At 46.0% G+C, this 22,948-nt stretch overlaps 1 protein-coding gene across 3 annotated transcripts in view; it reads right to left on the reverse strand.

Moving 5' to 3' along the window:
- Positions 1 to 2,042: 2,042 nt before the first annotated feature.
- AMOT (angiomotin) overlaps positions 2,043 to 22,948 on the reverse strand; it is a 59,977-nt gene continuing 39,071 nt past the window's right edge. For all 3 annotated transcript variants that reach the window (XM_088129296.1, XM_088129295.1, XM_088129294.1), the window contains exons 7-13: positions 22,785 to 22,930; positions 12,455 to 12,604; positions 10,703 to 10,893; positions 8,446 to 8,568; positions 7,034 to 7,266; positions 5,439 to 5,666; positions 2,043 to 4,526 (exon numbers count right to left, since the gene is read on the reverse strand). In XM_088129296.1, coding sequence (XP_087985422.1) covers positions 4,426 to 4,526; positions 5,439 to 5,666; positions 7,034 to 7,266; positions 8,446 to 8,568; positions 10,703 to 10,893; positions 12,455 to 12,604; positions 22,785 to 22,930 — 1,172 coding nt within the window. In that variant the 3' untranslated portion in view covers positions 2,043 to 4,425. The remainder of the gene's footprint in view (positions 4,527 to 5,438; positions 5,667 to 7,033; positions 7,267 to 8,445; positions 8,569 to 10,702; positions 10,894 to 12,454; positions 12,605 to 22,784; positions 22,931 to 22,948) is intronic.

Below are 22,948 nucleotides of genomic sequence, written 5' to 3' on the forward strand. Positions count from 1 at the left end.
ATTTGAATGATTTATTTGGCATAGCAATTGTGTTTTGCTGAAATTTTGTATACTGTGTGAACCCAGCCAGTGTGAAGATTGTTTCACTTTGCCTCCTGAGTTTTCTTCTCAGATTAGTACCAATGTTGAAGAAGGTAGATGTTGAACAAAAAATCAAGAGATGCTAATCCTTTTTCCGCTCAGATGTATAGGAAGTGCAACTTGCAACTTCCCTGTAAGCAAGCAAGCACTGGGTGTTCTGGGAATTGAAATCTGAGTGTGCTGGCTTGGGGAAGGCTATTCTAAGGGAACTTGTATCATTCATAAGTGACAATCTATCCACTGAATATTAACTGTTCACAAACCTGAATTTCTTAAAGTAGCAGAACATGAAGAGATTTGACAGACACCAGGTTCATGCATCAGGAAATCATAATATGGTTTGGTTTCCAAACACTGTGTGCTCTTGTGAGCCCGGCTATTTTTTTTTTTTTTAAATAATTGCACTGAGCCATAAAAATGGACAAACCTAGCCAACTGTGGCTTAGTCAAGAAAATATTATTTACAATGATTTGGGAACCCCACCATTAAAGGCTCTCTCCTAGTTCTTCCCTTCTAACTCAACATATTCCAAGATAAAAGTATGAGAAAGGGGCAATCACAATTTTGATGCTGTCGGTCCCTAAAAAGTGGTTTCTGTGGTATTCCTCTCTGCTTGAAGAAGACGGTGTCACATTTAGGTTGCAGGATACTGCAGAACTGAGAGTAGGCCCACCTCATTCATTCCCGGGGTGGGAAAAGGCTCTTGCCAGGGTGGTCAACAGCACTTAATGGCCCAATCCGTCTAGACTTCAAAGTACACAAACAGGGAAGAGCTTTCTGAGATTGAAAGCAGCAGCAGAACTGTTTGGGTGGTTTAAGAATTTGCTTCTTCTTTGAGACTTTTTCATACCAGGACCTCAAGTTAGGAATCATGCCAATTTGCATTGTCCAGGCCAAGGCCCCACTTGGTTGGTTGGCTGGCATGCTCCATGTGGTTGGCCATCACAAAAGAAATTCTATCAGGTTACCCTTTTCTCTAGCAACGCACCCCCGTATCAGGAAAACTCTCCCTTGTTAAGCTCGTGGTGGTTGGTTGAAAGCAAAGGAGGAGAATCTGGTAAGCTTCTTCCGGTGTTGGTTAAGCAGCCGCACATGTCCGCTCACCCCTACTTGGGCCAATTTACAAAGGCTGATGGAGAATGGCATGTTTTCTGGTGGCGGGTAGTTGACTTCATACTTGCCTCATCCCCACTGTGCCCTGTTGAAGTGTTACTATCTGTATCTAAGGCTGCCAAAATTCTCACCGAGGAGACCCTCAAGTGGTAGTTTCTCGACTGGAAACACACCACACAACACTAAACTTGCATCAATGATTCAGGGATGGCTGAATTGCCAGTTTGCTTGTTACATTAAGTCTTGGCTTGGGTAAGCATGATTTATTGAATAAATCACAGTTGGATAGGCTTACACAATATACCGCCATAAACCACAGCTAACAACCCACAATTATTTGGGTATACACAAAAAACATGGCTCAATATGATGTGCAAACTCAGACATTAGTAGACGTCGTCAGATTAACAGGAAAGAGCACTTAACTCCCAACAATGAGGTAACTGCTGGAAGACCAAACTGGGTTTCATTACTGGACGAATCTATACATCGAGAAAGCCAACCCCCCCGCCCCAGATCCCTCCCTCCCTCCCTCCCTCTTCACTCAAACCGAGCCAGTTCTTCCACAGAAGATCGTTGTCAACAGTTCTCAGATGCGGGCAGACCTAACAGTCCAGGTCCTATCAAGTTCAATAGACTTCATTCCCATGAAAATAAATGTAGGAGGCTATTTTAATTACTTTGATGCCACCGTGCTCCATGAGGCAGTGCGATCAGCATTAATGAACTGAAAAAGTGTCATGTCCAGCTATTGCTCCCAACGCATCTGAAGAGCAGAAAATTGGTAAGACTAGACAACACATGGGTGTTTTTGTTTGACCATTTAACTGCTAGGGGGAAAAAACTGACTCCAAACGTTTTCAGAAACAAATGTATTTTCTTCATAAATACAGTACAGTTACAATTATCATGAGATCTACGTTCTAGACATAAACACACATTCCTATACAGGTACAGAGGAAATATAGAGTTGCACCAAGCGAAGAAAGACATTCAACGTGTTTAGAGCTCAGCCACGTCCCCAGACCCAACCTGCCAGGGAGCTACGAAATGGGCATTTCCCAGACAACAGGGCTTTCTGGCACCTCCAGGCTCACAGGACTGCTTCACATTGGACAAAAACCGCAGGGGGAAAAACTACATAGCTCTCCATTACAAACTTATATCACTGCTTCTATTACCCGAGTTTGTGTTAAACTCTTAGTCTAAAGCTTGGGTTCAGCAGAAACCCAAGGGATACAACAATCCTGCCTTGTCTCATTTGCATCATGAATCAGCTCTACGGGAGGGAAGGAATGGTGGCTGCCGCCTCACTTCCCGTAAGGATCCTGTATAGTCAACCATCTGGATTCTCCCACCAGGCAAAGCAGCCTTTCTGAAAAGTCCCCAAGAGAAAAGGCACAGCTGTATGACCTCTAGGCTTTCTGACAGCCAAGAATGATTGTAAGGAAAAGGTTGTGGCTTGTAACAAGCAAAGCACAAGCTTCCGTTTCCTTAAACACACAAAATGTTGGATGCTTAAGGCACTTCTCAGCAGGAAAAGGGCATATTTCAAATATGAGACCTACTGGTTTTATGCTCAAGAGTTGCAGGCTGTCATGTGCTTTGGCTAATCCCTAATCCAATTTAATATTCTGCGACTACTGCAAAAAATGATGTGTGCTAATTTAAGGAGAATTACCTCCCCATCACCCATTCCACTCTAATGTAACATTTTAGGCAAGAAATTATCCAGGAACCTGGATTATTTAGCCAGACATAACTCTTTCCCCCTTTTTGACTACTGAGAGAAGATGCCAAGAAGAGCGCCTGATGCAACTTGCCCAGCCACTAAGGGGCTCCTTCTCAAGGAGAAGTGAGTAAAGCCTACTTAAAGGACATTTGGCTTAATCCAGATGTGCAAAGGTACGATTGCTTTGTTCCGTAGGGTTACAACACCTGCTCTTTACTTTTGAGTGAACTCTCCTACTTTAATATATATATCAATCTGGGATCTATTTGGACAGTCATTAACACGCTAACATGTACTTCTGCAGTGTTAATTACCCCAATGTTCAAAATTTGCTCAATTCCCAAAGTATATGTGTTTGGCTGGAAATATGGGGTGGGGTGCGGGATAGAAAACCCTGAAATTTAATATCCATTGTATTTTTTAAAAAAAATTGTGCAGAAAGGAACACTTCAGAAAATTACAGGTTTTTTGATCCACATGGTTGTATTATTTCTGAAAACACTGACCCTGCTGTAAATATTGTCTCGAGAAAGGCACTAAATCATAATATACAATGATTCAGAGATACAGTCAAACCATTTGGGGGTGAAAGCGTGGAAAACGGGGCATAGAGAAAGGGGAAAAAAAAGTCTTTTTAGCCTGGTTGCAAAAAGAATCACCTCTTATGTACGCGGAGGCTGTCTTGAAGCCTCTACAGGTGCGAGAAATCTATCCGGTCCAGCCAGTGGAATAACGGAGCTTCATCAGGACCGAACAGAATTCGTGCAAAAGAGGCTTCTCACTGGCTTATCCATCCAAAACCTGAATAGTGGATATTATTCCCTACTTTGTGACACGTGAAAATGACATCCCCTGAAATCTCAAAATATCTCAACAGAAAGACAAGACATGAACACTAAAGAAAAAAAAATCTAAGTGCAGGCACGTTGTGAAAATCTTTTTATCTGGATTTCTTCTCCAGTCCTGGAATGTTCTGCGAAAATGGGACATTCGTCTTAGAAGGAAAACACGGAGAGAAAGTTTCCTTCCACCTCTTGGAGGCTCAAAGATTCTGAGGAAACTGAAATCTTCGGGAAACTTAATACTCAAAAGCGGCAGCACCGTGGTATGGCCCAGCTCTTGCAAACACTGGCGAGCAAAGGCTGGGGAAGGCATTATGGATATCCAGACAGCTAAACAAGTTTCTCTTAAATACAAGTTTTTTTAAAAAATACTGAAATTTTAAAAATTTAGTGCATTTAAGATCTTGGTTTATTTTCATCCAGCTGCTACCAGATCCAGTATTTAAAAAAAAAAAAAAGATAGGGAAAACAATTCTTAAACTAGTTTAATAATTTTGGAACCAATTATAAGTTAACCTGTCCATAACTTTGAGAGAAAAGTATATACACAAATAACAACAAAAAAGGAAGGTTCCTTTACGAGACAATAACTGTAACTTCTATTTTTAAAAAGTATCTGGGAAAATTATTCTTGCTATGCTGTCTGCATGTTTTTTTCAGATGAGATACTCCACCATTTCTCCATCGTTGAGGTCCTGCCCCAAATTCTGCGGTGGGTTTTTCCTTTCTAGGGTGCTGGAATGGAAAATGGAGCCGTCTGCAGACAAGAGAAAGAGAAGGAGAAGGCAAAGGAGGGCTGTGATTAAACATAAAAGGGGGGTGGAAAAGTACTCTCAACATCAATGGGCAAAACGTCCATCATTTATGACCAGGTTTCACTGGCAGTCTATTGATCTAACCAACCTTTTTAACATCAGACCCCGGAAGGGACACTCAAAACGGGCATGGGTTTACTTGGCAATCCTTGGCATGAGGTTCTCCCCAACAAATTGGGTGTGGGAGACCATGTGACGAGGAGGGGGTGAAACTCTCCTGCCTGACCTCTTGGAAGGGCTTCAACACTAAAATCACAGGACTGGCCTAGTGAGCTTTGGTGTGGCTCTTGCAGGAATGTTTCTCTAGGTTGCTCTGAGACACCAATTTTCTGTGGCTTTGTTGAAAACAGGAACCACTGGGGTATGTCAGTAAGGTACCTTCCCCAAAGTAGCATTCTCAGATGGGAGGAGACTACAGGTCGTCCTCGTTTAGCAACTGCCTCATTTAGTGACTGTTTGAAGTTACAACGGTGGTGAAAAAGTAACTTTGCAACCAATCCTCGCATTTACGACCTTCACAGGTCTGTAAAGCAGAGGAAAGCTGAAGTCAGATCATCAGCACCATCGCAGTTTCACTTAGTGACCCCCTTTGCTTAATGACCAAATTGGCAGTCCCAATTGTGATCACTAAATGAGGACGACCTGTACAACTCCCAGATGATTCTGCAAGGATGCCCAAGAGGTTTGGGGTCCCAACACATGCTGGGTTGCCAGTTGGTTTCTCTGCTCTTGCCCGGCACTTCTTACTCAAAAGGCAGCTTTGGGGAGCAGGACCCAGCAGCACCAGCCAGTTTGCTTGGCCTCTGCCTTGCCCAGCACTGGAGAGCCCAGCTGAGAGTAACGCCCCTCCATACCTGCTTTGTCTGCCCCGTAGGCCAGATTCACCGCCGGGAGTCTCCCTGGCGTGGGGGGCGCAGGCGAGGCGGCAGGGGCCTTGTTCTGCTCGCTGCCCCGGTCTGTCTGGGTGCTGCAGTCCCGGCTGCCCGTCTTGGAGTGTGCAGAGAGCAGCGGCGTGGAGGGAAGAACTGGCGAGGGGGTGGAAGGGACGGACTCCGAGCGGCATTCCGTTCCCAGCAGAACGCCTGGCAGGGAAGAGGGGCAGGCGGTTACTTTGAGTCTGGTTCTCTCGCGGGCCGCTGGCCTGGCTGCTCCCTGCCGGCCTCTTCTACCCTCCAGGGAGCGTGGTTGGGAAAGTTTTGCCCCAGCTGGTTGCCTGAACTGCAACCTGCAGGCCAAGCTGGATTCCTCCTCAGCAATCCGCCAGGAGGCAGGCAGCCACCCAACAGGGAAGGTTTGGGCTGCTGCACTGCCAGCTGACAGGATTCCCCACCCCACCCCACCCTTTCCATTACGGAGCAATTCAGCAGGCTTGCTTTTCAGATACGGAGAGCCGCAACAGTCCTGCGCTCTGTTCTGAGGGCCAACCAGGTGGGCTGAAGAATTCTTGATTTAGTAATAAATCAACCCCCCCACACACACACACACACAAGTGGTCAGAAAGGAGGGTTGGGACAGCAACATGCAACGCACGGCCCCCGGAATCTACCTCCAGAAGGCTTTATCCTCATTTACCCTCAGCTTCTCTTTTAACCTCCCAGATACCACTGCCAGAAGCACCTTTCAAAATCTTCATTAAAACGTAAATCTTGCAAGTAGCGTCCATTTTGAAGATTAAGCATGTGGAGGGGGAAGATCAGTAACGACATAGATGAGTTAGGGCTATGTATGTAATTATATGCATATATTCTATGCCTTTCTCCTTTTATACTTTTTACTTAATTAATAGGACTATACTGGAAAAAATTAAGTATGTAAAAATTTGGGGGGATTTGCACAATCTACATGGAGCAAAATTTCATAATTTGTGACAAGCATTGGGAAATTAAACCATGCCATCGCCTCCCATGCACTTCTAATCTGAGGTGAATAAAAGCGTGTAGGCCTTTGTTCGTGCCACCAGTGGTCAGCGTGCTCTGGTGCACGCCCAAGATGGCAGATCTTCACCCAAGGAGGGGGTAGTGCAACGTTTCGTTGCAAATGATGACGACGGAAGTTAGAAACTAAAAACTGACTTTATAATGTTTTCAGTACATTTTTTTCCTTTCTTTTGCGTTAGGTGATTTCAGTCAAAATGTATTTACAATCCAAGACCAAACACAGTAGATGATTTATCTTTAAGTAATGAAACAGTGGAGATACTGGCATTCAGCTCAGAGATTCAAAAGACATTTAAAATCCTTTTCTTTTTTGTCAAAAATAACTCAGTGTGTTCTGCTTTTATGGTTAATCCTTCATCAATGAAATATAGAGCACCAACTGCATATAAACCTTTGCAGTTTCTCTGTCTACTTCCTGATATTATATTTTTGTATTATTGTTTTTTCCTTGGCTTGTCTGTCTGTTTTTTAAAAAACGATTAAATAATAATTAAAAAAGATTTCAGTGTCACCTAAGCTGCCTTTCCAGCTCTTGTCCTCCCTCTTCTCTTCCAGGATGGGGGTGCTGCTGAGCGTGGAGGAGTGGGAGAGCAAGCCAGAGCCAGCATTGGAGATGGAGATCAGGGACTTGGCTGGCCGCATGGAAGACAGCTGGTCGGTCTTGCTGGCCTCCTTCCGGGATCGCTGTTGAAGGACCTTGATCATGGCGTCCTTCTCAATGATCTGAGCGTGGAGAGTCTTGATTCTAAGATGGGGTAAAAGAAAAGTCTCCTCCATTTCAGTCACCCCCATGTTTCCAGACTATTTATGCTCCCCCAAATATTCAGAAAATTGGGCCGGCTGAGGTCATGGGCAAGTTGGCAAGATATGTGCCTGCCTGGTGCTCCAGACCTCAAGCCTTGTTTATCTAGGCCAGGAAAGCTGCAGATTCAGATGTGAGCATCCGAATAAGGGAAAGAGGAGCAGGACATATTGAAGGCCCTGAAGATGCTGCTTCATGTGTAAGGAAAGGGACCTTCCAAAGAAGCCTGCCAAGCCACATTAGCCTCAATCCAACATGCCTGAACTAGGTGGTTGAGAAATATAAATTACTCAAGGAAAAATGGAGCAAAATCAAGAGGGAGAACACTGAAACTAAAGGCTAATTCCATCTCCAAAAGCCAAAAAGATCCAATCCTTTTCTCATGTGATTCTCCCCCTCTTCCCACCCACTTCATATTTGCAAACTGAAAGGCACTGTACCCCTTTTCAGAAAGGAGAACTGGCAGTGGTAATTTAGCCAGTGAACAGAAATGTCAAAATATCCCCTTCCTTCCTTCTAGATGGAAGAGAAGTTACTTCATTGCTCTGCTTTATGTTTTGGGGAAGTGTTAGAATTTGGGTGGCCAATTTACTTTTCTGTCATAGCTATTCCGCATTTCAATGTCTAATATTAATAATCAGGAGAACAAGATTTCCTTATCACCCCTTTACCTGATGAGAAAACATGGCGTGTCCACAATTTCCCAGGGAGTGTGTACCACAACTTGGGAGCAATGCAGGACAAGGTCCTTTTTTGGAATGCCAGGTGGCTCTCTGAAAGCAGGACACCTTCAGAAGGGCCTCTTCATGGATCTTAACAACTAAACAGGGTCATTGCAAGCATGGGGTTCCCATAAACCATTCAGGACTTTCTAGGTCAAAACCATCATCTCAATTGTGCTTGATAAGCAACTGGCAACCGGCGTAGATCTTTCAGTTTTGGAATCCTACGCTCTTTCTACCTTATACCAGTTAGCTGCTATACTTTGCGTCAACTCCAACTTGAACCCTTTTCAAGGGTAGCCCATGCAGACTTCACTGATTTCTGGGTAATTAATGCAGAACTATGGATTTTGGAGTTGCACCCAATGAGGAGCAGAAGAAAGAAGAAGCTGTTCCTTACCTGCCCTCCATGTCAAGGCACCTCCGGTTAGCCATGAGGATCTCTTCCTCTTCCTTCTGGATGCGAGCTTCCAGGGAGGTGTCATAGCTGGCGTTGGGGGAATGGCTGATTACAGTGGTGTCCCTGCAAACAACATGGGATTCAGAGTTAGAGATCCCTGCTCCGCTTTCAGACACAGAAACTCCCCACTTTACCAGACAAGAAGGAACCCAACTTTTTCCAATATCAGCAGAACTGCAAAATGCAGCTGGTTGAGTTATCCCATTTCAAATTGAACAGCAGGGGAAAGTAAGATAATCCAAGTATTTTCCCATATAAAAGGAATCCCCAAACACAGAGAAAACAGTATGCTAGATTCTGAGATGCAAGAAAATACATGTGTCTGGACTTAAATGGCCAGGATTCTATCAACCTTTGGGGGGTTGGGGTCGAGGCATAACGAATGAAGTCCGCCCAAAGCTCTTCCTCTGAAACGCAGCTGTGCAAAATGACTGATGGTCTGAGCCGGGAGCGTGCAACTCATCAGAGAAATGGGAGCTGCTTGCAATGGTTAGAGGCAGTGCTGGCGTGCTCCTGCTTCCCCCTGCCAAAGTTGCTGGCTCCCCATCGTTGGAGGGAAGCGGGGGCCCAAAGGAAGCAGAGCAATCTTCCTGGCTTTTGGGGATCAAATGAAGCAAGGCTGAACTGTGCCAAACCTGGGAGACCAACCAGTTTATTACTAGGCAAGCGTCCGCGTTGCAGCCCCCTTCCTCGGATGCTTGGAATCATGTCCTGGAAGAGGAACGCTGCATATACAACTATTATGGGGAAGGGAAAAAAATAAACTGCAGGCTGATTTCACTGGGAAAGGAGCTCAGCTACAACTCATTAGGAGATTTTACACCATTTCATATGACCAAGATTTGCAATTTGTGTCACATCTAACCATTCTTCTGTTTATGGTCATTATTTATATGTAATCCTCTCTCTCATCTCTTCCCCCCTTCCCAGCTGTTGATCTCCTTTCATTTAGTTCTACCGTTTAGCTTAGGAGAGCTCAGTTCTCAGGATTAAACTCCATGCATCAAATCAAAATCTGACCCAAGAAGCCTTATAATAAACTGTTCTGAAAGTGTCTATGATTCTTCATGGTTTTAGATGCAAAATATTAACCTAAGGATGCCTCTGGAATCTCTAGTTGTCCAAAATTTGTCTTTAAATTGTTATCCAAACTTTTGTTCTATAAAAACTGGAACTAAAAGAGCATTTTTTTCCTTCTGTATTAGTAGAAAGAAGAAAAGCAATAGAATTCATTGCTAGAAACCAGGCCCTTTCAAAATTCATCCCCGCTGCCAGCTCTTGGGGGGATTAAGCTGGCAAATGAAGCTTTCAAATCGGTTTGAGCTCTGTGGGAAACTGGATACTGTAAGTGGCCGATACTGGCAAAACCAGAAGGTGTACAATATTTGGCTTGATGGAGACACGCAGAAAGTCAAATTTTTAAATGATTTTTTTTATCCTGCCTTTATTACCTGTTTATAAAGAACTCAAGCTGGTGAACGTATCTAATATCCTTCCTCCCCTATTTTCCCCACAACAGCAACCCTGGGAGGCGAGTTGGGCTGAGAGAGACTGAGTGACCCAAAGTCGCCCAGCTGCCTTTCATGCCCAAGGCGGGACATGAACTCTCCATTGCCTGCTTTCTAGCCTGGGGCCTTGACCACCAGATCGTTTTTTGCTGCAATCCAAATGGTTCCAGCTCCTTCTTGGAAAGATAAATGTGGATATATATTTAAAACGTGATACAAAGATGTGCAGCAATTGGAGAGAGCAGAAGAAGTAAGTTATAGAATAAAAGCTGGAAGGGACAGCTTGCGCGAATACTTTTGCCATTACACAGTCAAAGTATATGGTATTAATTGGAAAATGGATTTTCCCCAAGCACCAACATTCCTTAATAATCTTTGGGCTGATTTGCCAGGATGAAATTGGAAGTTTTGTTGGTTGTGGGAGCACACTGAATGGTGCACATTTCTCCTGCCAGGTTTCATCTGATTCTTTTGCAATGGTGTCTCAAAATAAGATAGATGATAGATTGAAAGATTGATGGATAGATAGACTGATTGACTGATTGATTTAAAAGATGCCGTGGCAAAGTAACAAAACAACATAGCCACAAAGCAAGTTGATGATGCATAACTGGGAATGATCATGGGTGGACTAGGGAGGTACAGTTCCTCTGCAGCTTTTTACTTCCGTGCCACCAGTGGGCTCTTACCGGTGAGCGGCCACAGTGGCCGCCGCGTCCAAGGCGAACTGCCGCATGACGCTTTCTTCCAGATACTTCTGCTCCCACTTGGTCATGTCCGCCTCCAGAGCCAGGATCCTCTCCTCCTTCTCCCGCAAGAGCTCCATCAGGGCAGCGGCGTTGTACTCGGAGGCGTTGGCTGTCTGAGAGGTTCCCTGGCGCTGGCAGGAAAAGGCGACAAGCGAGACCACTGAGAAGTGCGCACAACTGTGACCAAGGCGGTGGTGCTCCACAGAGTCGGGGTGGACTCCCGTGGAGGGAGGGTCGCGGGAGGCCGCCTCGAGGGCGGCGTGGGCGGCTTGCTCCCCCCCCCTCAGCCAGGGAGGGTCCATCTGCAGCTAAGCCCCTAACCTTCTCCCACGCGGCAATGACCGGGGGTGGCCCAAGGGACGCTCCCTGGTGCCAGCCCAGCCGTACTCCAACTTCACGTACTGCCTGGCAACAGCACGGAAGACTGGTGCACGTCAAAGCAGGAACCATATTCCAGTTTAGGGGCTGGCGATGCAGCATCTGCCACACCCCAGATAAGGGCAAGATGAAACAGTCACAATAAAATAAATGAATGAAAAAAATGGCCCAAGTTGTGAGATCCTGAAATCCCGGGAGCTTTTGATTCTCACATTTTGGAGGTGAGATTGCAGAAAGTTCAAAAGATTTGACTATCCTGCGAGTTTTAGAATTAGTTTAAAAATGTAAACATTTTCATTTCAATTGCACTTTGCACATGCCCCTGGCACCTTCTGCAGTTAGTAAAACCTCCATGACTGGCTCTGGTGACATCATGAAGTTTTCTTAGCAACCGAACAAAAGCGGGTTGCCGCTGTCCTTTTTTAACTTCCTAGACCAGCCTACAGCCCAGAGCTTTGTCGGTCTCTCCCGTCCACATCCAACCCCACTTCGTTTTCTGGGAACGGCCAAAAAGAACACGGCTGCCCGGGCTGTAAATAGCGTTGGCTACTTGGCACACGCAACACCCTGCTTCAGGAGCTGTGTTGGTTGCCAGTGTGTTTCCGGGAGCAATTCAAGGTGCTGGTCGTCACCTTTAAAGCCCTTCCTGGCCTGGGGCCAGGTTACCTGAGGGACCGTCTTTTCCCGGTCATTTCTACCTGTCCAGTCCGGTCCGGCAGGATGGGCATGCTCTGGGTCCCGTCAGCCAAGGAATGTCGGCTGGCGGGCACCAGGGGACATGCCTTCTCCGCTGTGGCGCCTGCCCTCTGGAACATCCTCCCTCCTGAGACTGGGATGCCCCCAACCCTTTTGGATTTTCAGAAGGCCTTGAAGGCCTGGCTTTGTGCCCGGGCCTGGGGCCCCAAGTGTGCGAAGGGCCCCATTTCGTGGTTGTGCTGACACCGGCGGTTATTTAAGATCCCTTGGCTGCATTTATATTTAATTTTCTGTATTATTTTAAGTGTGTGATTGTTTTTATTATTCTTAGCCGCCCGGAGTCACTGGTCTGAGATGGGCGGCTATATAAATTGAATAAATAAAATAAAATAAATAAACATAAATAAATAAAAGAAAAATTGGCTCAAGGGCTGTCACTTTCCTGTGGTTTCCTCCTCCAGCTGCTTTGGTCTGGAAAGGAAGGAAAAACTCCCGTTCGCTCTTGGTCTTCACCTCCGTCTAAAAAACAGCCCTCGACCGACCCACTTCCACACGCGCTTTGCAGAAGCCTCTGAGCCTCGCTGGGGCAGAGCAGAAGAGGGGCCGACCTGCCTTTACCTGCTGCATCCGGAGCGATTCGAGTTCCCTCTCCAGCCGCGTCCTGAGACGGTGCTCGAGCTGCTCTCGCTTCTCGCAAGCCGCCTGCAGCTGAACCAGGGCCTGCTGCATCTTCTCCACCTTCTCCACGTAGACCTGCTTCTTCTTCAGCTGCCGAGGAAGGGAGGCAGACCACGGTAAGAGCTCCTGCGCAGATCCCTTGGCCCCCCCATAAACACGGTTTGTTGCCCCCAGCACCGAGGGCAGAGCAGGTGCTCCGAATCCGGGCGGTCCGCCTTGATCTCCGGCCTCTCCAGCTGAGCCCGCGAAAAGGACGTCCGCATCTTACAGACCTTCCCTGCCAACCACGCCCCACAAAGCAAGCTCTCCTTCTAGGGTCTTCCTAATTTATGTTAATCAATTTATTGGCAGAAGCCAAAAAACAACTCAAAAAAGAGATATTCAGCAAACAGTAAGATTATTAGAGTACATATTTGAGCAGAACATGCTACAGTCCTAAGGAATGTTATCCTTAATAAAACTAATCAAAGAATACTGTGTATCGTGAACACCTTTGAGGTCCATATACTTTACTACACTCTTATTTTACATGTTAATTTTTCCACAACCATGTAATATCCTTAATGAACTGTACTCAAATGATGGGGAAGAGTCTGATTTCCAGCACTGGCGGGTACCAGCGGGGTAATTAACATGCCTTATGACATATTTCTCAACCTCGACAACTTAAAGATGGGTGGACCTCAACACCCAGAATTCCCCAGCCAGCCATGCTTGGCTGGGGAATTCTGGGAGTTGGAGTCCACCCATCTTAAAGCTGCCAAGGTTGAGAAACACTGCCTTATGATCATTCTTAAACTGAGCTTGGAGCAGATGGACAACGGACGTAATTTTAGTGTTGCTAAAAAGAGTTTGGAGAGAGTGCTGCTCATTAACTCACCACCTTATTCCAAGAGGCCCTTGTTTTAGGGCACTCCCATCCCCGAAGAGGTAAAAAACTTCCTTTTGGTCCACGATGTTTTCCAATCATTTTGGGAGTTAGGATTCTGTGAATTCTTTGAGCTGCACTGGGATATAACGGCATTTGTACGTTGACTTTGGAGAGTTCTCTCCAATTAAAATAGGAGCAGCCTGGAAAGTTGATGGGGGGGTTTCTTTGAAGGGGCCCCTCAAATCCACACTCTTCTTCAAATGAAAGGCAGCCTGAGCTCCAGTGGTACCCTGGACCTCTTCAGCGGGCGATCCTGAGAAAGCGAAACCCTGCCACCTAACCGGGTGGTTGGTAATGAAGTTTAAGAAACAGGGCAAATCCACACAGGGTTTGCCTCTCAGGATTAATTGTGGGGAGATGGGGAGGGTCCTTTTTTTGTCCTTTCTCTCCCCCCCCCCCCCGTGACTCCCCACCTCCCCTCACCTCAGCCAACTGCCAAGACTTCCTCTGGCAGAGATCGGACGGCTGATGGAAAGCTTTGGAGTCAATGGCACCAGGCCGAACGTGCCCCGCTTTGCCCTCTCACTGGACCATCGGCCTGCGCTTTGGGGGCGGGGAGGAGCATCGCTGGCCTGGGGCAGGCAACAGCAGCACTCGCTGAGTCCCATCCGAGAGCGCTGCCCGTTGGGAAAAGGCTCTCTTGATGCATCTGGCAAGGCAGGATGTGATCCGTCAGCCTGCTCGAGGCGCACAGAAAGCGAAGCTGGAAGAGCGAACCCCTGCCTATCCAGTCCGTGGAGAAAAGGCTCTTCCTTGTATCAGACAGACGGGGAGAACTCCTGCCTGACTTATCCGGTGCACGGAGGAGATTTTCCCTCCTCAAAGACCACCCAAGACCTCAGCAGGAGGCTGGATCCACCACACCGACCCTCTCCTGAAGGCTGCGGTACCAGAGGGATAAACGAAGGAGCTCAATCAGCTGGCCTTCAGATTGGTCAGGCTGGCTGCGGAAGATAGGAATTGTAGTCCAATGCATTTGGAGAAAGCCAATTTGAGCAAAATTGCCTTTGAAACACAGTTGGCAGAGACACAAAAAGTCCCTCTATGTTGTTATTTGATACCCGGGCTGCTGGTCTCTAGCATCCCTGTGGGGTCCGTTTTGCCCTTGTGGTGTGTGTCACCTGCATGAAACTGCTGGGGAGAGTCATCTGGGATGCTGAAGCTGCGTGGCCGCCGGCAGCCTGGAAGTGGTCTAAGGTTGATCATGATCTGGACGAGGGAGGGCCTGCTGAAATTAAATCCAGCTGAGACAGAGACTCTGTTGGGTCAGTAAGAAGCTGGACTTGGAGATGGAGGAATCAGATTTAGATGGAGGATCTGCTCTCTCCAATAGAGCAGCTCTGGAGTTTGGGACTGCCCCCCGATCTTTTAACTGGGGTCACATTGGCTAGATGAGGTGAACAGTGTATTTGCACAATTACGTTAAGGTGTCAGCCCCCATCCTTCCTGAGCCCGTCAGATTTGGTGACAGGCATCAATTCCTTGGCTGCATCCCTTCTGACGCCTCCAACCACTGGGTGAGGCAGCCCATATTACAAAGTGGGCAAAGGGCTGAGCTGCCGACTGGGGCAAGGTGCAAGGGACATCTCATGCCAGTACTGAAAGCACTGCACGGGCTGCTGATTGCCTCCAGGCAAACTGAAGGAGCAGGCAGACCCTGAGAGCCCCGAGCGCTCTGAGTATCCAGGGGCTGCCTCTCCAGTCAGGAACCTCTCCGGTGGCTGAGATCTGCAGGAGAGGCCCTCGGAGATGCTCCTCTGGTCAGGATCAGTCCTTCTGGCCTTTTCTGACGTTGCTCCCAGGCTATGGTGTGTACTCCCTAGGAATCTGTCTCTGGCCCCCACTCTCTTAACATTTTAAAAATACAAATTCTTTCCTCGGGCATTTACTTGCTAATTAATTCTAGCGTTCATTTTAATTCATGTCCTCGCTTATAAAAAACTTTGCCAGCCGTCTTGGCACTTGCTTGAATAAAAGGTATACACTGAATAAATCAGGAAATAAACTCAAGCAAATTTCCAACAAAAACTAGGGTTTCTTAGTCTAATTCTTGCTGCTGTAGCTTTGTCTGACATTTATGCATGTAACATTAGAATGCTGCAGCCAAATGCAGAAGGAATGTGTTCAAGTTGCCAAAAGTCTGAGAGGTTTCTCCCTAGAAATGGGACTTGGAACCGCCATTCCTCAAATGTTGTCAAGATGCTACAAGCAAGCTGGAAAAGAGACGCTGGATTGCTGAAACCCGCTCTCCCTTAGACACCAAGGAGCTGATCTCTCCTAATTTTTGGAAACATCTGACAAAGAAGAGGACCAGGACCTGGGGGACTTCATCAGCCAGAATGGCGACAGCAGCAGGGCAGGGAAATGTCACATTTTCCTTCCCCCACTTCCCAGCTCTGCTGTGCTGGGCAAAAAAGAAACGGAGTGGGACTGCAGAGTCTGCCTTACTGGGAGATCTGGAAGTGCTTCTTCTAATGTGGGATGCTGGGGGCAAAAATGCCAGAGTTTGCTGGGTGAATGGCAAAGTAAACCTGGGCCTCCCTAGTCAGAGGTGGACCCTCTAAGCATGATTCTGTGCTGGTTCTCCATGGCACCATCATGGCTATGGAGAGGGTGGTAAGGAATGGTGCAAGGTCGGTATCTCCTACATGGCTCACATTGCCCACTCATGAATCCAGCAAGCTTTTTTTCCCCCTCCATGAGAAAAGCTCTGAGAAATATGCAAACTTTTTGTGGAAGTAGTTATTTCGTTCATACTGAGAAGGCAGCAGATGTGAGCGCTGTGGCTTCTATTACGTGTTTTCCTAGAATCTTGAAATCACCCTCTCAGGACTGGAAATCTCTTGGCCACCCACTTCCAAAGCAGTTCTGGTTCCCTCCCACTCTAATCTCCACCTTTCCTTTCCCCCCTCCCCAACAATAACTCTGAAGCCCCTTTAGGACTTCATTCTATACTTCACATGGCAGCATCACAAAAGCTTAACGCATTTAAGATAAAGCTGGTTATTCCTTAACTTGACCAAAGCCTCTTAGGATCTAGACTCCCATCCCTGATCCATGCAGGAACCCAAATTAAAGCATCTCAGGGATGTCCAGCTTCTGCTTGAACAAATCTAATGAAAAGGAGCCCGCCACCTCTCTGGTCACTGGTTCCACTGGCAAACTGCTTCGTTGGGAAGCAAACAGGCCAGTCTCTCTTCCTGAGATTTGACTGGAATGGCCTTCCTGCAACCTGAGGAATCATTCTACAGTAGGTCCTACAGTCTGGAACAATGGATAACAGTTCTTGACATTCTTCTACACAACATCCATTCAGGAATTGGAATCTTCTCTTCTCAAGGCTGAACCTGCCCGGTTTCTCTGAGCCTTCCCAACAGGACTTGCTTTACCACCCCCTGGTCAATGGGCTGCCTCTTTCTGATCCTGCTCCAGTTCTCTTAAAGTGGGCTGGGCCCAGGACTTGAGGTGGGGTTTGCCCAATGCAAAATGAAGTGGAGCTATTACTTCCAGTGATGTGAAACTAGACTCCTGTTGCTGAAGCCTAAAATCGCAGTTGCCTTTTTTGTAACCCTCTCGGCCTGCTGGCTCATAGTCTGTTTGCAATCGACTACTGTGCCAAGATCTTTTTCAGGAATCTCCCTTCATATACCTGGGCATTTCATTTTCTTTTTCTAAGACAAAACTTTGCCCTTCCTTGTTAAGTTTCCTTCTGTTACTTTCAGCCCATTTCTCTAACTTATCACCATAGTTTTGAACGTTATTTCTGTCTTCTACGATATTAGCTGCCATGGGCAATTTTATGTCATCTGCCAGACTCCCTCCAAGCTGGCACTCGCCCATGGTTGGGAATGCAATTTCCACACTGGCTGTGGTCTAGGGTGGAGTAGGCTGTGCTTGAGAGACAGAAGCCAAGGAAGAGAACACATTTCCCCAAGAAATCCTTCGGTCAGGACTTTAATGCTGGAATCAAGAGTGTTAAAAATTATGACTCCTGGGAAACCAGACCCTTTTTCAACTGAGCACCATTCTTAGGCTGATTAATGGAAGACACTGATCAATCAAACACCCCAACCTACAAAAGCAGCCTCCCCGTGGAGCAGACTTGAGTGGGTGCCAATGCTCGCTCTGCTTGCAAATTTGGTTACAATAAGGCGCCACTGTGCCTGCCCAGAAATGCTTGCCAAACCAATTTGGGCAGTGTTGCCCTCTGAGGAGCGAGCACCTCTCAGTTCGCTTATTTTAAAATAAGCTAAAACCCTGAAAAACCACCCCTGGAAAATTACTCCCCAACCAAAATGCAGGGCTTGAGAAAGCAGCTTAAAAACAACCCAGCAATTTCTGTGTCATTATGGATGTACCATCCTTTCTCAGCTGATGCCCCCCCCTTGCCTCTTGGTCCATGGAAAGCTTTCCAGAAACTTCCTAGAAAGATGCAATCTGCACATGATGGTCTGGCGGGGGGGGGGGAGGGAGGATCAGAGGGCTGGTCTCTTCTGAAGAGCACCAGGCTGCAGACACAAGGACATTAAGTGATACCAGCACCGGTTAAGCGTCATGTGCCTTGATCAACAAGTGCCCGCTGATTGCAGAGTTACTTTCTCGTGGTCTTGGTGCCACTTCCAGCCAACTTGGGCAATTCGACCACTCCAAAATCTACCCAGAATTTGAAGCTCCCCCCATCACAATCTAGCAAAGGGGGTGCTGATCTATTATTTGTGGGTGCCAAAGCACCCAAGGTGCCGATGATGCCCCCCATGAAAGCACATTTTTACCGAACGACCCAGATTTGTGCCAACCTCACGCAACTGCCATCTCGCGTCTGACTCCAGGCTTGTAATGGGAGGTCTTGCGAGATTTCAGAACAGAGCTCTTGAATCTCACAGCAGATTTTTGGCCCAAACAGCAAAATCTTGGGAAAGGAATCCACTCATCAAAATTAGCACAAGTTCCAGAGCAGCGGCACCTTTTCTCCAGACTCGTGCAGAAGCCTGAAAAAAGTTGGGCCGCCCTGAGGTGCTGCGGGAAGGGGCTGCGCTTGCATGAGGTCCAAGGCGCTTCTTCCAAATCGTTTGGAGGTCGTTCAGATGCGCAAACGAGAACGGAGAAGCCTTTCTCCTGACAGCCCTGAGCACAAGAGGACCGAGTTCTGAAGCTCTGCTCTGCGATGACACTGCTGTCCAAAGTTAAACAATACAAGAGCCCAATTTGCTTTTAAAAGGGATCTGGAAAAGATTAGGAAAGCTGAGGAGAGCCAAGAAAGAAAGGAAAACCCGCATTACAGGATACAAGCAAGCCGGAGGCCTCCAGCTGGCGTCTCTGCCAAAAAACAGCTTAGCTACACGCACCTTCCTTGCCAAATGGAGTCGAACATTCTCAACAATTACCAGCTCAGAAACTTAAAAATCAGTAAACAGGCTTTGACCGCACCATCCATAATAGCGTAATACCTGCCATCGGTTTAACCAGAGACCTTTGACGGTTCATTTTTCCTTTTCAGAACTCACATTTGTCTGGCAGTTTGGAAAAACATGACCGATCTGACGTAGGGATGATGGGTTTTTAACATTCAATGAGCGGTCAAGCTGAGTCCAGCTGCTGGACCTTTTCTCTTCCTTTTTCTCCCCGTTCTCAGGGCAGAGCATGGAAGTTGAACCGGTCCTCCCTGACATGAAGCTTCCGCATCGGTTGCCAAGAAGAAGGGAAATCGGTGCCTTCGCCTCTTGCAGAGTTTCCACGCAAGGCAAAACACGACAGCAAGCTGGTCTTCCACGCGGGATGGCACTCGTCTGCCTGGGGTGGAAGCAGGAGAGTTGCCTCCCTTCCAAGTATTTTCCTTCTATAAGCAGCTGTGAACAGGCCTCCCTCTTCTCCCAAAGCAAAGCCATCGGTTAATGACTCGCTGCTTGGTGGAGGGAGGCAACGGCAGCTGGTTACCGGCAGGAAAACAGGAAAGCCCTGCAGGATCTCACTCCCCACAGAAAACTTGGCATTTTTTGCAACTAACTTGAGATACTGTAAGGACTTTGCTGAAATGGTCATGGACGTAATGGTCATGTGATGGAAATGCTCACTCAAATCACGGCTTTTCCATGTCAGAGATCCTCAGTCAAGAACAATCATATATAAGGACAGACAAGATGTCACGTTCAGGTCAGTAAAACAGAATTCCCATGAGCTGGGAGTCCTGGTCTTTGCATTGTAATGGCAGGGGCTCCAATTTGATGCCTCCCCTCTTTAAGGGAGGATCTACCTTCCACAGTACCGAACCTGCCTGGCCAGCAGAAAATCCCGGGAGGCTGCAGGCCACAAAACAGGGCCCAGGAAGCTAAGTGAGTTGCCTACTTTTCCTTTAAAAGTGCAAGCTAAACGAATTCTGGGGGAAGTACGGCAAACTGATTCACGGAGCTGACAACTGCGGCAAAGATCAAGGAACTGGTGAGTAGACCAGTTCCTTGGAACCTCTCCAGATAAGGAGGGGATGGGAGATTGCCCACATGTGCTCCGACAGCTGCTCCTCATGAGGAGACCACAAGACAGTGGTTTTCTGCAGGTTGAGCGCTGGGAGACGAAGGGATCAGCCATCTTGCTCACAACCACAGCGGGGACTTTTAAAGGACACTAAGCTCGCAAACCTCACTTTCTAATCACTTTTGGAAATTGCCTATTAACCATCTTAAAGGTATCAGAGACCTTTGGAATGACAAGTTTAAAAAGTCTTCATCGGGTGAGTTTATCTTCAACTCTGAGCAAAAGAAAAATTAATTGTAACCTTAAGAACTTAAAGAATTTGAAATAAACATCAAAAAGCTAAATAAGATTTTGATCTAAGAAAGTTATAAATGGATTAAGGGTACAGATAAATTTGGAATATTGACTTTTACTATAAGATTTTGGAATTAACTATAAGAAGTAAATAGCTTCTCATGGGAAACAGAGTTATTTTGGCTATCCTGGCTATTGCAAGTCTTAAGAAAGATAAGTGATGATTTTAGAAACTGGACACTAGAGGGGACTATAGATTCTAAGCAGCAGAAGAAAAGAAAATACAAACCTGGGCTTGATGTCAGTTATAACTGGGACTTACAAAATGACACAAAACATTATAACATCAAAAATATTAAAGGAGACCTTTGAAGAATGGAGCCAGAAGTTAGTAACTACAATATCAACAGTGTCAGCAATGATGTCTGCTTCTATGGATAGAGTATGTCCAAAAGATGTTAATGAAGGAATGACAGATGTGGAACAAATTTTAACTGACAAGACAGAGAAAGTACCAAAAGTGGAACTACAAATGACAGGCCAAGATCATGATTTGGAAAAGGACGTTTTACTGGCTATACAAAAGAAACTGGCAGAAGTTTTAAAATTTAAAAGGAAAATACAAATGATAAACCAAGAGAATGACCTGGATAATGTTTTTTAACTGGATCTACAAAAGAGGCTTATTAAAGCCTTGAAGAAATCTGTGCGATAGGTTAAAGAAGAATTGAAGAGAAATCAAATTCTACAACAATATTTGATTGTTAGATTGTTAAGACTGTTAGAAGTAAAAGGAAGGAATATAAAGTTGTTTTATTTGATCAAGGTTAAAAGTCAATATTCCAAATTTATCTGGACCATTAATCCATTTATAACTTTCTTAGATCAAAATCTTATTTATCTTTTTGCTGTTTATTTCAAATTCTTTAAGTTCTTAAGTTGTTTCTGGCTACTCTTTTTGAGCTTTCTGCTCCTGACACCAGGACGAAAAAGATATACGTCTGTAACCTTAAAGAGGGTGAAGAGTCATTAAATTTGTTTACACTTGTGATGAAGGTTGGAAGTCACTTCTTTATATATTTTTCTTTTTATTATATTCCTTCTTTTCTTTATTATATTCTTTCTTTTCTTTTTCTTTTTTCCTGCACTTTTTATTCTTTTTTTCCATTCTCTTCTCTTTCTCTAAGTTTAGTTTGTATTAGTTTTTACTATCGTAATTAAAATTCTTAATAAAAATTATGTTTTTTTTTTTAAAAAGCAAGCTAAATATTTTTAGCATCTTGAACAAGGCAGGCAGGAAGGAGCGTAGAACATTTTTCACCGTTTAAAGAAGTGGCAACTTTAGGTAATGAAGGGCGTTTCCATTCCTTCTCTTAAATCATCTGGGTAAATAATCAGGCAAACCACGTGTCATTTAGAAGACACCAACTGAGAATGAGAAGTGCAGGACAATCCAAGGGTTAGAAACCACTGGAAGGGAATCAAACCCAAATGAACGGCAGGGAAATGGTAGGGAAATAGCTCTCAGGGTAAGAAGTAAGTCCACTGGGAAGTTCCAAGTCTGTAGAACAAGATTGCTTTGTGGTATGGATGAGTATCATGTTTTAGCAAAAGGGGAACATGTTACTGCCTTTAGCAGCACTGAGGGGTTCAGTGCTATCCATGGACCCCACAGATTTCTGGAGGCCTAGCCAACACCTCCAAGCAAATGAAGTTTCTAGCCCTCATGGCAGTAAAATGCAAAGATCTAGGGCTGCAGGATACGTAAGTGGTGATTTGTTGCTCGCCCATGTTCGTGGGGGAACCAAACTCGTACAATGTCTTACTAGAACCGGATGCCTGCAACTTATTCCTCCCCAGCCTGCCTTCAAAACCAGTCCTGGGAGCCTGCCAGATATTAGATCACCAGTGCATCTATATTAACTGTGGTAATCTAACGCATTGTTACAGACAGATTTTCAGCTGTACCAGATGGGTCTCTGTGGGCAAGGGAAGCACACGAGCACTCTCTTTGCAAGATTTCAGAGGAGTAAGCCAAGGCTTTCGCTACAACTCTCTTCTTCTCTCACTCTACTGAAAATTATTCTTTTGTGCCACAGGGACCTTCATGGGATTGCCGAAGAGGAGCAGGAGATGTCCCAGGACACCAAGGAACCAGACGCAGTAGACTTGCACCAGATCGCTCCTGGGACACAACAGCATTGTCCCTGTCATCTGAAAACTGGATCTTTCTAGGTCTAACCAGCCCCGCACTTTCTCTACCCAAGACACTTGAAATTTGCTGCCAGTAGAAAAACAGTGCTAAATTATTTTATTGCTTTGGGGAAAGCAAAACATACAGCCCTTCCTATGATGTAACCAAAACATTCTGCAACTTTCTCTCCTTACTGAATTGGGTTTCAGTATTATTTGATTTTATGAGTCTTGAACTTGAAAACGTCTCTGGATGCGTGCAACACACAGGCTGATCCTCCAGTTTCACCCAGGCCACTTCTGTCCACCTTACCGTTAAAGATTCAATTAAAGTATGGGATAACTTACCCTAATAACGTCTGAATGGGAAGCGGAACAACTTACTTCTTCCTCGAGCTTCACCACCTTGGCCTGTGCATTGTTCAGCGCCTGATCGCGTATCTCAATGTGCCTCCGCTGCTCCTCATTAGTCGAGCGAACCCCTGCCAGCTCCACTTCCAGTTTCTCCTTTTCCCTCTGCGTTTCTTTGTCTGTGCAGATAAAGCGGA

The sequence above is a fragment of the Python bivittatus genome, unplaced genomic scaffold (assembly GCF_059951505.1).
Source record: "Python bivittatus isolate LINGU-HERP-01145 unplaced genomic scaffold, Pbiv_v1 ctg000790_np1212, whole genome shotgun sequence".
Classification (NCBI taxonomy): domain Eukaryota; kingdom Metazoa; phylum Chordata; class Lepidosauria; order Squamata; family Pythonidae; genus Python; species Python bivittatus.